Source organism: Curcuma longa, chromosome 15 (assembly GCF_044706935.1).
Source record: "Curcuma longa cultivar G26 ecotype Majalengka, Jawa Barat chromosome 15, ITB_CL_G26_1.1, whole genome shotgun sequence".
Classification (NCBI taxonomy): domain Eukaryota; kingdom Viridiplantae; phylum Streptophyta; class Magnoliopsida; order Zingiberales; family Zingiberaceae; genus Curcuma; species Curcuma longa.
The window spans coordinates 3,662,129-3,678,319 of record NC_133875.1 but is presented as its reverse complement, the minus strand read 5'-3'; the positions used below and the strand labels follow the sequence as shown (position 1 = coordinate 3,678,319).

Sequence of the window (16,191 nt, the reverse complement as noted above, 5' to 3'; positions counted from 1 at the left end):
CCTCCCTTTTGGACTCTTTCAAGGTTCCATTGCCTCACCGACTGAATTGACAGGGGAAATTGTTCCCTCTGCCAATAATTTGTTTTGTCATAATAACAACAACAACAATAGATACTTAATCTTTATCTTGTCTTTAACTATTCTTGTTTGAATTTATTCACAATTCATTTCATCGATGTGTATCTTAAGATAATTAAGACTTTACATGTGAAACTTTCTTGAAGCACTGAAGAATTTGCCTTTTTTTTCTTCTGCTGAAATGAGAAGTTTAATATCTTAAAATTACGTTGCTTCACGTTAAGAAGTCCGTTTTTGGATCCATGCATCTGCGTGAGTGTTTTGGTTAAGTATTCAACGGCTCAGATTTTTTTATTCAACCACTCGTTTTAAATAAATTGTTTGCAGGCCACGCACGCTAGAAAATCTGGAAAAACACGAGGAAAGTTGGATTGAATTAGGGGTATCAAAAATGGATTGACTCTCAATTCGATTCTAGTTTATTTGAAAAATATCGGATTAACATTGGGAGTTTTTAGGTTCAGGTTGCATTCAAATTAGGGGTTTTTGGATCGGCTTGGATTCGGATTGGATTTAGATTGATCCGAATTTAAGAATTTTTTAAAGATTAAATTAAATTTATTTTAAAAATTAATATGCTGCGTGTATGAAAATTAGTGACCTCGGCAGGCAATTGCTCAGGTTCAGTTGGTGGAACTTGTTGACAGTGTCAGCCTCAGGGCCGGCTAAGGCCTATGCCTAGGGTCCCCTTTTAATTGGGGCCCAACTTTCAATATATCAATATATATATTAAAAAATAAAAATTATTAAAATAAATTTATTAATTGGTTTAATCGATTAGAGTCCTGAAAACCCCTTAAAATTCTCAAAAAATCATTCACCTTCCTTCCGCTCTGAAATATGAATCCCCGATTTGAATCGAAATTTCCAAGTCGCCGTTCGCCTTCGCCTTCGCCCCGCCTTGTGGCCTGCGCGGCTGCGCCTTCACCCAGCCCTGCCCTACGAGCCCTTCGCCCGGCCCTGCGCCGTCGCCTTTGCCTTCACCCGGCCCTGCGCACCTTTCGCCCCGTCGGTCGGCCCTGCGCCTTCGCGACTTCGCAGCTTCGCCCGACCCTGTGCACCCTTCGCCCGACGGCCCCGACCCTGTGCCAGTGCGCCTTCGCCTTCGGCCGGGCCTGCGCGCGCTTCGCCTTCGCGCCTATGGCCTACGCCTTCGCTTTCGCGCCCTAACCCTTCGGCCTTCTCGCCTTTGTCGGTGAGCAATGATTTTTTTTATTAAATGATCTTTATTATTTTATAAAGTGACTTTTATTATTATGATTTATTTCATCATTAAATTGCAGGCATGTTTTGATGATTCAACAATCAGACTAATTACTTCATTTAATTTGATCAATGACGAGATAATTCTGATTGAAAAATGGAATGAAAATATAATTTTCATGTTCATGAACGAATTGAATTAAGAAATAAATATATATTGATAGAATATGTAAATAAAATATTATAAATTGATCTTTCTTCTGCATATTAAATAATTTTTTAGGATAAAAATTAATGTATCTGATTAATGATTAATGTATGTGTTTCTTCAGGGTGAAAAGTTTTTAGAAAGTTGAAAGTCTTGAGGGCTTATTATTAAAATTAAAATTAATAAAGTCTTATTTACGTTCAACTATGTCTCAAGAAAGATTAAATAATTTAGCAATGTTATCAATTGGAAAAAATTTATTATTAAAACTTGAATATGAAAATTTAATTAATAATTTTACTTCTAAAAAAGCAAGAAAATTTAATTTTATATAAAAAATTTATTTTTAAAATTAATATTGTAATTTATTTTAAAAAAATTTTAAACCCACCATTGTCGATCTCAAATCCGAATAAAAAAGGGTAAGAGAAATTTTTTTAAATAATAACAATTATTTAAAAAAAAATTACCTAGGACCCCCTGTAGGCTTGAGCCGCCCCTGGTTGTCGGTCCCAAATCTGAATGAAAAAAGACGAGGAAAAATTTTATATTTAAAAAATATATTAAAGGTCTAAAAATAATTTTAGCCTAGGGCCCCATAAAACCTTGAGACGGCCCTGGTCAGCCTGCGAGAAGACGTTGGTGCTGGAGTAGCGGAGCAGGCAGAAGTCGTACCATATGGTGGAGCTCTTGCCGCCGGGGCACTTCTGGGTGATGTTGGAGGCGGCGTTGAGGCAGCTCTGCCAGTCGTTGGGGAGGGCGTCTCCTCGGCACACCGAGAGGCCGTAGACTTGGTTTGGGGATTGACCCACCATGTCGTTGTAGAACCCTGCGGTGCCGGCGGTGGAGGGGAGGGAGAGGAGGAGGAGATTGAGGTTGACTTGGAATGCATTCCTTGCTGTGTAGTTTGCATCAGTTGGGCGGTACCTCTCATAGAAAAACACAGCGCTTGCTACAGGGCCAATGATCTGGAAGATGATCAATAGGGGTAGAAAGCAGGAGGAAGGTATGTGATGACAATCATTTCAATAAAAGATGAAATCCACCATCTCAATGGTTTTACACAGTTGGTTTTACGATCATCTGTAAAGAGGTAAATCGAGAAATTGCAGTTGACTACGATAGAGAAAAGCATTATCTTGACTTCGTCGAGATTCGATCCTTGTCTACTTCACAATTATGTTCTGTCATAATTGACTCAATCATATCCCGGAGGCCTATGATGACAATCATGTGTGGGTGGGTGGGTGTTTAATCTAGAACATATAGTCTAAAACTCTCCAAATTTGCCAAGCATCTACTAGTATTCCTTAAGCGTATGTAACCAACTCAGAGCAATGATATAAATCTCATATTATAATAGTTTTATTAAAATGTATTCATGTGATTTGAAAGGTAAGCTGACATTTTTTTAAAAAATTAATACAAACCACAAAGTCAATACAGAATCTATGCTGCAAATCAAATTTGTCAAATTATAAATACAACACATCAAAAGAATTTGATGGCATAGAATACAAGCACAATATGGAGTCAGTCTGTCTACTACACAACTCTACAAACAGACTCAAGCTGAATCATCTCATCAGCTGCAATACCTGTCGATTCTGGACTCTCTGCTTCACATGCAAGTCTAATGACAAGCAGAAACCAAATTATCTCATCTGTTGCAACGCCCTTCGATTCTGGACTCTGTGCTTCACATGCAAGTCTGGCGACTTTGGTTTTGTGTTTTCCTTCAGAGATCTGTATAAATGTATGCGATACGCAATCAGCAGATATAGACGAGATTGAAATTATATTTCTAGTTACTGAGTGCAATTCTACTTGCTCACTTTTGAGGGATGAATGGATTGCTAAATTTTGGAAGGGGCTTCGCGTGAGGCACCATTGTCCTCCTCATCTGCTTCGTTGCCTTCTCTTCTTCGATCTAAGTAAGATAAAACAATACAACTTTTGCACTGAAAGAGTGGACCGTGGAGCATAAAGCCACATGCTGCAAAATAAGCTAAATAATTACCATCTTTGCAGATTCCTGCTCCTCTCTAAGTCTCTTGTATGTCAATTCTTTGTCCTTTATCTGTAATAGTTTTAAAAATGACTTCAGTGTAGTATATATACACGAGAGAGTGCTACTCAAACGAAGCAAGATAATGTAGGCAACTAGAAATTAAGCAAGGGAGGTTTGATTACAACAGAACACTGACTCTTGAGTAAAGGGGCCAAAAAGTATGAGAAGGGAAAGCGCTGACATTGGTGGAAGGCTAAACATAAACAAGCACAATAACAAAGATATGCTCTTCAAGGAAAATGACCTTTTTATCGAACGCTTTCCTCTGAAGAGCTCGATGATCTGCATGCATCACAAACTGCTGGACCTCAGTGAGGGCTTTTCTCTCTCTTTGTGGGACTGGTAGAGGGTCCCTGGTATTACAACAATAAAAAGAGTCTTTTTTCAGTATCTCCTCATCAATAAATTTGTTAAGATTAAGAGTTTGTCTGTGGGGTATATACTCTTTCATAACAGACTGAGCTTTAAAATTCCTTCCTTGTGCCTCCTCTTTTTCCTTCTTTTCTTTCTCTTCTAACTGCTTCTTCATCTGTTCTTCATGCCTCACTAAGCTCTGTAATTGGAAGACTTCAGGCTTTGTACACTGCTTTGGCTCAGGTTTAGGAGGCATCTGCAATCAGACATGATACCGATAAATACATGAGAGAATGGATACATTGTTCTACTCACAATGAAATTGGTCGTACCACTGGAAAATCAGTAGTATATGGGTAAGTGCTTGCCCTCGGAATTCTATTTTTCTCCTCTTCCATTTCTTTCTGAAACAGTTGCTTTGCAAAGTGCTTTTCTTTCTCAAGTCCTCGCTCCTGAAAGAAGAGTAATAACAGAAAATTGGTTTATTGCCAAAAGAAGGGAGTCTAAGAACCATGAAAAGATGATTCACACACCTCTGTATGAAGATGAAAAGGATTTGACTTTGTGGTTTTAGGTACTTCTCTCTTGCCATGATAAGATTCAGGATGCAGTGAAAGCTATAAATAAGTAATATTTAGTAACTGTTTTGAACTTCAGTATGTAAATCATTGTGATGTGTACATTATCAAAGAGATCCGTGACAGTTGGAGGACCCAATCTATCAGTAGTCGCAAAATGGAACTCCTGATGTATGGTTGTTCCTGGCTTTGGCTTACAAGATACTCCAATTTCCCCTTTGCTTTCAAGAATCTGTATGTGTTAGATTGGTAAGGTAAACAATATACACATGACTAAGCAACATATTAAGATCATGCATTAAACCAAAGACCTTTTTATTAAGTGGTCTAGCCTTGAATTTTGGTATCTTTTCTAGCTCTTCCAACTCTAATTCCTGAGAGCTTCTAATCCTGTAAGTGCATTTCAATCTTGTTACCTAGCAGTGGTGCAGTGAATCAGTTTGAATGAAATTTATAAGATTAGAAACTAAGCTTACTTTGAAGGTCGAGCTCGGAGTGACGTTTCAAGATGAGGAGGTCTTGGTTCAGTAATTTTCAAGGGTTTTATCTGACTCTGTTGGATTTAGAGAGAGAAATTTTGACAAAGAACACCATTATAACAACAATTATCAACTGTAGAAATCTACCTGGACAGAAGTATCCAATGAGGAGACTACTGATGAAGTCTCCGCATGATGATTTGCTCTCTCCATTGTCTTAAAATTGAATTCCTGTCATTTGTAGGATAAGTTAACAGAAACTTCGAATTTTTATACAACACCTGCCAAATCAAGAATACCTGGAAAACAGGTGTCTCTGGCATTCTTTTGGGTACTGCTGGTAGCACAGGTGCTTCAAGAATCTAGAAAATCAAAGAAAAAACTCAACTGTAAATTTTATCCAGAGCTACTATAAATGTTTTTGAAGGAAAGGAAACCTTCTTATTTAGAGGACGGGCTTTGAATTTGGGGATCTTTGCTAACATCTCTGCTTCTAGCTCTGCAGAGCTTTTTATTCGAACTGCACGAACCCTGTGGGCTGTTTCAAGTTTAGGATCCTTTGGCCTAGTCAAGGTTAGTTTTGGTCTTCTTTGAATGACTGAAGAGGTGTCCACCTGAATACGCCATGAAAAAGTGAAGGGGATCAATCTTAGCTGTGAAATGTAACCGACAAATCGAAAAATCATCCAAAATCAGAGAAATCACCAAAAAGTTGATAGATTGACACAATTAGTGTATGCATGTGATTGATCTACTCCTGTTGATAGGCCTTTACTTCTGATAACAAGCATGTCTCAAATGATGCATTGGCATGATCAATGTGCTAGTTCTCTTTGTGCTGTGTAGTTTAATACTATGATGGAAAAAAGGGCCATTTCATGTATCATGATAAACAAGTCATAATGCTGAAAATTCTTCAAAGGCATTCAAGATGGACCAACTATTGTAGATAAAAGCATGTCTGCTGATTCCATCCTTGTACTATAAAAGGTCACATGGCTACTGTATATACTACACATAAAATGTATAATTCACATACCTCCCAATCTATTCAATTTTCTTCAAAAAAAAATCTATAGTGAGGTTTTCAACACAAGAATTTATCAGTGATAAAAAAAGATCAGGAGAGACACCACAGAAACTAAAGTATCAAATAACACTGAACACATTCATGCATGCAATCAAACTAATATGCAGTGACACAAAAAGTTAAGCTAATGTGAATATCAATTATGTTAAATTATTCTAACTAACCCAAAGATCATTTAAGGCATGTAAAATTACGCTGTGATAACAGAGTTCTAGATGTATGAAACTGACTTGTGAAAATGATCTAGTTTGAAAGAGACCCAAGTCCCTAGTCCTGGATTGAAACTGATTAACCATCTGTGCAGTAGATATAAATGGTTGCACTCCCTGTTTTACAGCATAAAACAAGTAGTTATTAGCGAAAAAATAATTGCTACATTGCACTAGTATACCAAATCACACATTCCTTACCTTCTCCGATGTTTTCTCATTTAGACAACCCTTAACAGCAGATGAATGTATATCAGTGCTTCGAGCCAAATCTAATCTTGACTTGTGATGTAGAACTCTATTTCTGACATTATGAATCTGAGGTAGTGATGTTAGAAAATGGACAAAAAAAAACAAATTCAAGGGGAAAATATTAAATCTAAAAAAAACTTAGAAACCTGTCTGGCTTTCCCATAGTCCAATTTTTGCCTTTTCACGGCTTGATTTTCTTCTGAAACTTCATTAGCCAAAGAATTCTTTGCAGCTAGGCCACTAGAAAACCTACTATCACAAGAACGCCAATTAGATTGATCCATTATACATATTTTTACTATTTAAGTTCATTATCCACGCATGTACTTACTTAGTGCTGTTCTTTACTTTGTTGATCTTTGAAGAATGCGTAAGCACTTTGGTTTTTGGATTCGAAGCACAAGTCTGTTGAATGAAAAATGCAATTTTCCTAGCTGTCAAGTTCTTTGAACTACCAGGTGCTACTTCTTTCACTGGCATTTTCTGTATTCTAGGAGTGCAAGCTTCAACACTCTCATCGTTCTTCACAATGCTGGATTCAGCCACTTTCTCAGAACAATGCGCTTTAGAATTGCAAACTTCTGGTGCTTCTTTATATGTGTTTCAAGTAGAGTGAAAGAAAATTAATAGAAGTAAATAACTTATCCAAACTGATTGGCAATCCAAGGCTGTCTATGCATCATACCTGCAACTGGAGAAGCATCTAAAGGAACAACAGAAACCTCAGAAGAAGGGACTTCTTCCTTGCTGGAGCTATCAGTCGAAGCCAAGGTTGCAGAACTATTACAGAGATAAATCAGTCAGTTTTGATTCGCATGAGTAGTGAGAATGAAAAATATATGTCAAAACAAAACCTTATCCCCTGCTGAGTAAGAATATTATTCTGGCAAAGGTTAACTTCAGAATCCTGAACATACAACAATGTTATTTTATTAAAAAAAGAATCAAGAAAAAATTAATTAAAACAAGGAGAGTATCTTTTCGTAATTTACCAACTCAGAAGAGTTTATCTTTTTCTCTACTTCTTGGTTTTGTGTATTGCCTACATTTGTTTTTGTCCCAAGATGGTAATCAGAACTTCTGGATGCAAGAGCACAAAAAAAAAAACACAAGGGAGATTTCAGAAATTTGCAGATTCAAAAGGATTTGTACAATAATAAAGAATAAAATTAAATTAACAAATCGGTTACAGTAGTGAATCCACAACCTTGCTATCTTATCTACTTCAGTTCTTGGCTCAGCTTGATGGCTATCTTCCTTTAAAACATCTGCCTAATTATTCAAAGAAAATAGAAATAAAAAAAAGAAATTATTTGGAAATTCACATTTCCAAATGAGTAACTGAAACTAGAACCTACACGTTTGCTCTTCTCGAAACTCACCTTTTGCTCATCATCAACATTTCCAAAATCGCAGAGACTATCAATTTGAACAGATCTACCCTCTCTGATCTTTGGCATAAAAGCTAAAGCAACAGGGGGAAGCAAGGTTAAGCCCTAGTTTGCAAGTGAAATCTACCCCAAAATCCAAAGAAGAAAAATCATAGCAGGAGAAAAAGTACGTACGAGAGGGAGCATAGCTGAGAGATGTCTCGAACCAAAGTTCCGCCTTCCTCATGTCCTCCTCCGTCTCGTCGTTGATGAAATCGAAGAACTTCGGCGCGGAGAACTCATACGCCTCGTCGATCTGCGGATCTTCCACTGCTCCGCCGGCCATCTGCGCCTTCTGGCGGTTCACTTCGGATGAGAAATTGAATTAGGGTTTACGTCTGGAGTTGGTTTGTGACTTCGTGGTGGGTGGGTCGACTGAAGTAGCCGTTGACGATCGCAACGGTCGGGAAATTTGAAAGTGCGAAGGTAGGACGAGCCGAGCCGGGCCGAGTCTGGTAACTTGGGCTTTCTTTGAAAGCCCGCCATCCAATAAAGTTTAAAAATAAATTTTTACAAACAAATTTAATTATTAGTAAATTTAACTCATTAATATTTATAAATGGAGCTCTTTACAGTCTGGATACTGAATATCTTTTGTTTTTTTTTATATTTTGGAACAAATAATTGGTTAATAAACACGGTGTTGAAGAGGAAGCATTGCATGTGATGTGAAGAGGCAGAAACGGTGCCTAAACAATGCCATTCTCCTCTTTGTATTGCGGAACATTATTATTATTATTATTATTATTATTATTATTATTATTATTATTACGGTCAATTTAGTTAGATTCCTTTAGTTAATTCATCCATCAAATAATTCAAATGGATTGAATTATTATTTTATCAATCTATTTTAAAGTAGATTCAGATGAACTTGCGACTTGCACATGTTGACCCTGAGTTGAGATATTTTTTTTTCTTCTCAAATTTAAAATAAAAATATAGCTCACGGACTTAATTCACTTAATCCACAATCAAATTTAAAATTTTTAATATTATATGGACTCATGAACTTAATCCACCTAATCCACAACTAAAATATAAAAAATTTAATGTCATATATATTTTTTATTTTTTAATAGATCCATAGATTGATTCGTCCTTGAGTTAGGTTAAATTGAAGATTTCTTAATTCGCCAAAATAACGGGCTGACTCATCCCCGTCCCTCCGTATGATGAATTTTTAATGGATTGATCCACTCCATCATGAGTTAGTCCGTTTAACTGCACTAATTGCTTCGGAATATAATTGAGTTGATTATAGCAGAGCAAAGTTGTTGAAGTAGGTTAGAATCAAATCTCGACGAAGTAGAGATAATGCCCTTCTCCGTCGTGATCAATTGCAGCTTCTCGATTTACCTTTTTATAGATGGTCATGAGGGCGACTATGTGGAATCGCTAGGGTGATGAATTTTAATTTTTTTTTTTATTTGGCTGACGTTTACTACACTAATTATTATTCTCAATTTTCAAGCTTTCCTTGAATGGCCGAAAAAAATTATTTGGTGAAAATTTAATTCATTCAAATTATATACTTTTTAATAAAAATTGAAAGATGCCCTAAGTTTAGTATTGAATTTTAATTTTTTAAAATTTAATTTATTTTTTTCATTTAATTCAATTACTCATCCTTATTCACTTAATCGAACACACATATACAGTTAGAAGTTCGTATTAAATGGGACACTAGACTTATTTATCAGACATTTGATCTTTCTGCCCCATTTCAGCGCGTCCGGTTGGTTGGATACCATTCATTGTGGTGGGTCCCACCGACGCGGTATAATAATTAAGGCTTAACTTAGGCAACAGGACAAGGACCTGCGTCCTTGGACTGTGGAACGCTGCCCTTTCTTCTCACATGCACCTCTCTCTCGCTCTGTCGTTTTCCCATGCAAACTGGAATTTCATAAATATTAATCTAGTCCTTGATTGAATCTAAGCAACTTGTCACGTTCAATCATTTTTGTTTACTGCTGCATTTCATCAGAGCATCCGATCAATGTTGGATTGTCGGTCGTCCTTCTCCTTCCACAACTGCTGCTGCTTCGTTTTGCATGGTTTTAATGGCTGGGAAAGTTTTTAAGGAAGTCAGAATTCGACTGGATTATGAACCGAGTTTAAGGGCAATCCCTTTTTTTATCTAAATCACTTTGATAGATCTCTTAGAATCTATGCCGACTGGTGACAGGCACAGGCGCTGCCAATACAGCTAGCACACATCAAATCGGGGAAGAAGCAACAAGAACATGTGCCGAGGATCTTCCAAACGAGTCAAAATCTATCTAAGAACTCCAAGAACAGATCTTGATGAACAACGTCACTAAATTGGTAATGTGAATCTTCACCAACCCCAGTAAATAATGACAGATAAATAAGTAGCACTTGATCTTCCTCCTAATCCTGACATGAGGTCGTTCTTGGAGTAGCATTTCTCCTCGATCTCTTTCTTCCTTGTTCATCTTCATGATGGGGAAGAGCAGCCTCCTGGCCTTTTTCTTCTCTCTGCTTCTCTTGCTGGCTTCTTGTGTCGTTGGGGAAAACCCCTACAGGTTCTTCACCTGGAATGTGACCTATGGCGATATCTGGCCTCTTGGCGTCAAGCAACAGGTGTGTTTCTTCTTCTTCTTCTTCTTCTTCTTTTTTGAGTTAGAAGTGATGGTCTGTTTCTTTTTGACCGAGACAGGGGATTTTGATCAACGGCCAGTTCCCAGGGCCACTGATCGACGCCGTCACCAACGACAACATCATCATCAATGTCTTCAACAGCTTGACTGAGCCCTTCCTCATTTCATGGTGACTTTTGCTCCATTTCTGCTCCTCTTCCAGTTCCATCATCTGCTTGAAATTGATCTACATGTATACTGTTTGGCAGGAATGGGATACAGCAGAGGAGAAACTCGTGGGAAGATGGTGTTTATGGCACCAACTGCCCGATCCCGCCCGGTGGCAACTTCACCTATGTGATGCAACTGAAGGACCAGATCGGTAGCTACTTCTACTTCCCCTCGCTGGCTTTCCACAAGGCCGCCGGCGGATTCGGCGGCATCAGGATCCTAAGCCGGCCATTGATTCCGGTCCCATTCTCTCCTCCTGCAGACGATTACACCCTTTTGATCGGCGACTGGTTCAAAGCCAACCACACTGTGAGCTCCAGCCTCTCCCTTATTTCTATCCAAGGATTCATCAAATCCACCATGGCTGATGGTTTCTAAACTGTTACAGGACCTGAGATACATGCTAGACAGTGGCAGAGATCTCCCTTTCCCCGACGGCCTCCTCATCAATGGCCGAGGACAGTATGGAAACACTTTCACCGTCGAGCAAGGTAAAACCTATCGTTTCCGGATATCGAACGTGGGACTGGCAACGTCGTTGAATGTAAGAATTCAAGGACACACAATGTTGCTGGTGGAAGTGGAAGGATCACACACCCTCCAAAACAGTTACTCTTCCTTCGATCTCCACTTGGGCCAGTCCTGCTCGTTTCTGGTCACTGCCGATCAGCCACCGATGGACTACCTCATCGCCGTCTCCACGCGGTTCACCAGCACCGTGCTCTCGACCACCGCCGTCTTCCGATACAGTAACTCCGGCGGGAAGTCGGCCGGTCCGCCGCCGGGAGGGCCAACTATTGAGATAGACTGGTCGCTCAACCAGGCACGATCCATCAGATGGAATCTGACAGCAAGCGGACCGAGGCCAAACCCACAAGGTTCGTATCATTATGGACTTGTGAACACCACCAGAACCATTAGGCTCGCCAGCTCTGCTCCGGTCATCAACGGCAAGCAGAGGTATGCAGTCAACAGCGTCTCCTTCATTCCGGCCGATACGCCACTCAAGGTGGCCGACTTCTACAACATCCAGGGAGTCTTCACGCTGGGAAGCATTGCGGACAGCCCGACTTATGGACCTGGCTATCTGCAGACCTCGGTCATGGCGTCTAACATGCGAGATTACGTCGAGGTCATCTTTGAGAACGGGGAAGACACCGTGCAGTCATGGCACATCGACGGATACTCATTCTGGGTTGTTGGGTGAGAATCGCTGCCATTTCGTACGAACCCCGATTTAGCGTCGTCACTGATTATTCGAGTTGCAGATTGGACGGAGGGCAATGGACGCCGGCGAGTAGGGATGGTTACAATTTGAGAGATGCAGTAGCTCGATGCACAGTTCAGGTGAGGCAATGGCAGATTCAAAATAGTTGAGAGGAAGATGACCACTGTTGTGCATTTGCAGGTATACCCCAAGTCATGGTCTGCGATCTACATGCCATTGGACAACGTCGGAATGTGGAACATCCGGTCGGAGAACTGGGCGAGACAGTACTTGGGGCAGCAGTTCTATCTCCGAGTCTACTCTCCGGCCAACTCGTGGAGGGATGAGAATCCGATTCCGAGGAACGCCCTCCTCTGCGGCCGGGCATCGGGTCGTCGAACAAGGCCGCTCTGAAACCGTCCATGCAAGCTTTCAGATTTCGTCGTTGTCACGAGAGGGTGACAAGCTTGTGGAGAGCTCAGTTCATGTCTCAGCCGCCATATGCTTCATCACATTTATTTGAAAACTTTTATTTTCTTCTATTTCTTCTACTCCATCGATCTTACGCTGTCATTTCTTGCATGGTGTATCTCAAACGTTGTTTACTGGTTGTTGCATTGAGAATTTGGTTTGGCCATGAAGCATGGCCTGAGATTAAAGCAGAAATGTGATATGAATGTTCCATACTGTTTTTCATAATTTGGTCTATGAAATGTGTGTAAAACACAGTAAGAATGATGGATGAAATCACTGATTTCTGTTCACAAGAAAGAGATCGATTATGAACCAAATTTTAGAAATCGAACCAAGTTTTCCTTTTTATCAGTTCATGAAACATGAACAATGACAGGATGAACCATATTCTATCACCACCCCTCTTGAATCACAATGAAGACAATAACATATCAAGAAACTGCAATCTTCTATCCAGTGCTTAACTTTCATAGGTTTGTTGGTCCTGGCCAAACAAGTTGCATAAGCTTCACTCTTGCTGTGTTCCACTTCTCATCATAGAACAGAATTCGTCGTAGTTAATCTTTCCATCCTGCGGTCGATTTGGAAGTAAGTAAAAGTTTCAGGCATAAAATGAAACTATCTGCAAAGTTTAAAGAAAAGATTTACATTGTCTTTATCAACTTCTGCTATAATTTCCTTGATAGTGTCTGCATCACCCATTCCTTGTTCTTTCATGGCTGATTCCAGTTCATCTCTTGTAATAAACCTGCCAAATGTAGTCAGTTAAAAGGTGAAATCAATGTACTAAACAAAACAAAGCAGAATTGGATTTTAAGGAATAACACAGGAACTGCACATGCATCACTAACCCACTGTTGTCTTTGTCAAAGTACTGAAAGGCTTTGTATAAATGTTCATCCCTTTCTAGTTTATGCCGGTGCATTGTAGCGGTGATGAATTCGATGTAGTCGATGCTCCCACTTCCATCGACATCAGCCTGAAAAGAGAGCCACAAGTAAAGTTCAAGAAAACTGAAAATGAACATGAAAAACCTAGTGTGAAAATCCATCATACAGCTTCCACAAGCTGCTTGATTTCAGCCTCTGATAGCTTTGAGCCAAGTCGTGCCAATCCTGTCTTTAGCTCTTCGTACGTGATCGTACCATTCTTGTCGGTGTCCATGTTGCTAAACATCTGCTTGAGTCCTTTGATTTCCTCCTCGGAAAGGTTTTCAGCAATCACCTATTAACAGATTTATCAAAATAGATCCTAACACTAAAATCTACTAGTGGCACAAGTATCTTGTTGCTTAAACAACCTTTAGTGCCATCTTCTTAAGTTTGTTCATTGCTTTGAATTGCTTCAGCCTTGTAAGCACAGCACTGTCTATAGGTTTATCAGATGCCTCTCCACCTTCTTTGAGCCATGGATGTTCTGAAAAATCAATCCCTTACTCAATGCAAAGATTCTAGATGAAATCTGCACAAGAAATAAATGAAAATTTCCATGAAACACAGACGAAGGGCTTCTGATGCAGTAATTCTTTTCTTTGGATCCATGGTTAGCATCTTCACAATTAGATCTTTGGCACTGCTTGATATTGATGGCCAAGGAGCACTTTCAAAGTCGATTTCCCCCTTCGAAACGGCATCAAATATCCCTCTTTCGGTTTCTAGGAATAGCAGAACAGAAGAGCAAAAGGGAAGAACATGAACAACTGCATTGTGAAGCAACAAAGTAGAATTGAGAGTTTTCAGATTTTACCAGCCCAAAAAGGAGGAACACCACTGAGAAGGATATACAAAATCACACCAGCGCTCCATACATCGATCTCCTTCCCGTAACGTTGCTTTAGAACTTCAGGAGCAATGTAGTAAACACTTCCAACCATGTCTTTGTACACTTTTCCTGGAACGAGATCAATCAAAGGGCAATAAGCATACAAGAGCTAACTGTTCTTCGATAAATCACCATCTTTCTTCTTCATTCCAGTATTTGGAAAGTGTAATCTTCAAAGTGGCTAATCCTTAAAGCATCAAGTGGCTTGGATTTTTGGCATCAACAATTGAAGCCAGTGGTGGCAGATGAACTCACCTTCCTCGATGAAGACGGAGAGGCCGAAGTCGGTGGCCTTGAGCATGGCGTCATCGTCGTTGGTGGTCAGCAAGAAGTTCTCCGGCTTCAGATCCCGGTGCATCACCCCCATGAAGTGGCAGGTGTTCACCACTCCCACCACCGCCCGGGCCACCGCCGCCGCCTCCCGCTCCGAGTAGTCCCCCTTGGCACTGATCCGGTCGAAGAGGTCGCCGCCGGCGCAGAGCTCCATGACCACGTTCACCGAGTTGCGGTCCTCGTATGCGCCGCGGAACTCCACGATGTTGGCCTGCCCGCTCAGGTGCTGCATGATCTGCACCTCCCGCTTCACGTCGTCGCGGTCGCTTCGGCGGCAGAGCTTGCGCTTGGAGATGGACTTGCAAGCGTTGGTGGCGCCGGTGGCGCGGTCGGTGCACACGTACGTGACGCCGAACTGGCCGCGGCCGAGCTCCTTCCCCATGAAGTAGAGCGACCTCACGTCCTCGAACGGCTTCCCGAGGACGGTGTTGGCGCGGGCGGACGGAGGAGGAGGGGTACGGGGACTCTCCTTCGGTGCTCCCACCGCCACTGCCGGCGGAGCTGGCTCTTGGGGGAAGTAGCCGCCGATGTCTCTGGTCGCAACGGACTGTTTGCTTTTGCTCCCACAAAGACCCATTTTTCTGCAATATCAACAGAAAAAACACAGAAATTCAAGAGAATTCACATATTTTACATAGAAAAAGGCAGGATTTCTTGAAAATTCACTGAACTAATCGAGGAAGATAGCAGGAAACCAGATCCGAGTACAATTTACAGTGAATTGGAAAAAATAATCAACTGTACTTGCAGATAGAGTCTACGAACTGATTCAAGAACAGAGCAGGGAATGAAAACAAGATCATGCACCACGTACGAAGCTGAACCAGTTGCTGGAGAAACTCACTGAACGATCGAAGCAAGAAAGCAAGAAGGGAAAGGGAGCGAGCTCTGAGAGTTTACAGTACCTTTGAGAAATTGAAATCAGAATTGATTGCTCCCCAGAAGCAGGATTGAATCTGTGAGATTGGGTGGAATTTAAAGCGGAGAGAGTTGAGGGACTGTGGAGCCTTGGAAATGGTGGGGGAGGGAGCAGGTGAAGGCCTCAGCTGAAAGATAAGCAGCAGCCTGGCAACAACCTTCACTTCAGTGATTTCGCAGTCTAATTTTTATGATATTTTGATGATTTTAAATGGCACTCCTTTAGTTTAGTTTATGACAATTTTTAAAAAACAACCCAATGATAGTTAAATTTTGTTTTCCTCCTTATAGGATTGTAAATGAATTAAACGTGAATCAATTTGATATTAATAAAATATTTGTAGAGAGGATTCAAATTGATATGTAAATTGTTGGTGAGATGAATGCTGAAAGGATAAATATAATAGGTAGAATAGGAATCTATTTATAGCACTTTAGATTGCCCTTTACCCTTTAATTCTATCCATTAAATCTGACGCTTCAGATCATGCACCATTACCGACGGTCAGATCGTGACTCTTCACAATCCAATGCTCCAGATCGCATCACATGCGATTTATCATACCTCTTCGATAAACGATTACCATATCATATGTGAGCCTGACACGTCCTCTGGAGCATAACTTTAAACTCTTTAATGCTTAAAGTG

At 40.3% G+C, this 16,191-nt stretch overlaps 4 protein-coding genes across 4 annotated transcripts; 1 reads left to right on the top strand and 3 right to left on the bottom strand.

The window, feature by feature from the left end:
- Positions 1 to 1,959: 1,959 nt before the first annotated feature.
- LOC141846539 (cysteine-rich repeat secretory protein 38-like) lies at positions 1,960 to 2,572 on the bottom strand. The gene is made up of 3 exons (XM_074734579.1): positions 2,567 to 2,572; positions 2,095 to 2,457; positions 1,960 to 2,007 (listed from the first exon to the last, which is right to left on the bottom strand). The coding sequence occupies exons 1-3, from the start codon at positions 2,570 to 2,572 to the stop codon at positions 1,960 to 1,962; spliced, it is 417 nt and encodes a 138-aa protein (XP_074590680.1).
- Positions 2,573 to 3,134: 562 nt separating this feature from the next.
- LOC141845858 (protein TPX2-like) lies at positions 3,135 to 8,238 on the bottom strand. The gene is made up of 23 exons (XM_074733859.1): positions 8,088 to 8,238; positions 7,905 to 7,987; positions 7,730 to 7,794; positions 7,515 to 7,602; positions 7,377 to 7,429; positions 7,208 to 7,302; positions 6,854 to 7,112; positions 6,669 to 6,774; positions 6,498 to 6,588; positions 6,292 to 6,383; positions 5,409 to 5,585; positions 5,271 to 5,333; positions 5,119 to 5,202; positions 4,969 to 5,045; positions 4,804 to 4,882; positions 4,596 to 4,724; positions 4,448 to 4,531; positions 4,247 to 4,366; positions 4,004 to 4,170; positions 3,805 to 3,913; positions 3,510 to 3,569; positions 3,325 to 3,419; positions 3,135 to 3,235 (listed from the first exon to the last, which is right to left on the bottom strand). Exons 1-23 carry the CDS (start codon positions 8,236 to 8,238, stop codon positions 3,145 to 3,147), a joined length of 2,418 nt encoding a protein of 805 aa, XP_074589960.1. The 3' UTR covers positions 3,135 to 3,144.
- Positions 8,239 to 10,368: 2,130 nt separating this feature from the next.
- LOC141845860 (L-ascorbate oxidase homolog) lies at positions 10,369 to 12,549 on the top strand. The gene is made up of 6 exons (XM_074733861.1): positions 10,369 to 10,562; positions 10,639 to 10,748; positions 10,828 to 11,098; positions 11,178 to 11,992; positions 12,058 to 12,136; positions 12,198 to 12,549. The coding sequence occupies exons 1-6, from the start codon at positions 10,419 to 10,421 to the stop codon at positions 12,408 to 12,410; spliced, it is 1,632 nt and encodes a 543-aa protein (XP_074589962.1). The 5' UTR covers positions 10,369 to 10,418; the 3' UTR covers positions 12,411 to 12,549.
- A 236-nt stretch (positions 12,550 to 12,785) lies between these two features.
- LOC141845978 (calcium-dependent protein kinase 2-like) lies at positions 12,786 to 15,499 on the bottom strand. The gene is made up of 9 exons (XM_074733958.1): positions 15,369 to 15,499; positions 14,547 to 15,205; positions 14,217 to 14,360; positions 13,972 to 14,124; positions 13,771 to 13,886; positions 13,527 to 13,694; positions 13,322 to 13,449; positions 13,119 to 13,218; positions 12,786 to 13,041 (listed from the first exon to the last, which is right to left on the bottom strand). Exons 1-9 carry the CDS (start codon positions 15,425 to 15,427, stop codon positions 12,979 to 12,981), a joined length of 1,590 nt encoding a protein of 529 aa, XP_074590059.1. The 5' UTR covers positions 15,428 to 15,499; the 3' UTR covers positions 12,786 to 12,978.
- Between the last annotated feature and the right edge of the window lie 692 nt (positions 15,500 to 16,191).

What these genes read in the sequence shown, in the direction of transcription:
- LOC141846539 (XM_074734579.1), bottom strand. An exon ending in CTGACCAGGGCCGTCTCAAG is followed by an intron (nt 2,008 to 2,094) that starts GTTTTATGGGGC and finishes TTTTTCATTCAG; the next exon opens with ATTTGGGACCGACAACCAGG.
- LOC141845858 (XM_074733859.1), bottom strand. Translation starts at nt 8,238, where the DNA reads ATGGCCGGCGGAGCAGTGGAAGATCCGCAGATCGACGAGGCGTATGAG. An exon ending in TCTCAGCTATGCTCCCTCTC is followed by an intron (nt 7,988 to 8,087) that starts GTACGTACTTTT and finishes CTGTTGCTTTAG; the next exon opens with CTTTTATGCCAAAGATCAGA. An exon ending in AAAGTAAAGAACAGCACTAA is followed by an intron (nt 6,775 to 6,853) that starts GTAAGTACATGC and finishes TTCTTGTGATAG; the next exon opens with TAGGTTTTCTAGTGGCCTAG.
- LOC141845860 (XM_074733861.1), top strand. Translation starts at nt 10,419, where the DNA reads ATGATGGGGAAGAGCAGCCTCCTGGCCTTTTTCTTCTCTCTGCTTCTC. An exon ending in CTCTTGGCGTCAAGCAACAG is followed by an intron (nt 10,563 to 10,638) that starts GTGTGTTTCTTC and finishes TGACCGAGACAG; the next exon opens with GGGATTTTGATCAACGGCCA. An exon ending in GAGCCCTTCCTCATTTCATG is followed by an intron (nt 10,749 to 10,827) that starts GTGACTTTTGCT and finishes ACTGTTTGGCAG; the next exon opens with GAATGGGATACAGCAGAGGA.
- LOC141845978 (XM_074733958.1), bottom strand. Translation starts at nt 15,427, where the DNA reads ATGATCTTGTTTTCATTCCCTGCTCTGTTCTTGAATCAGTTCGTAGAC. An exon ending in TTCGTAGACTCTATCTGCAA is followed by an intron (nt 15,206 to 15,368) that starts GTACAGTTGATT and finishes TTGATATTGCAG; the next exon opens with AAAAATGGGTCTTTGTGGGA. An exon ending in TACTGCATCAGAAGCCCTTC is followed by an intron (nt 13,887 to 13,971) that starts GTCTGTGTTTCA and finishes TTGATTTTTCAG; the next exon opens with AACATCCATGGCTCAAAGAA.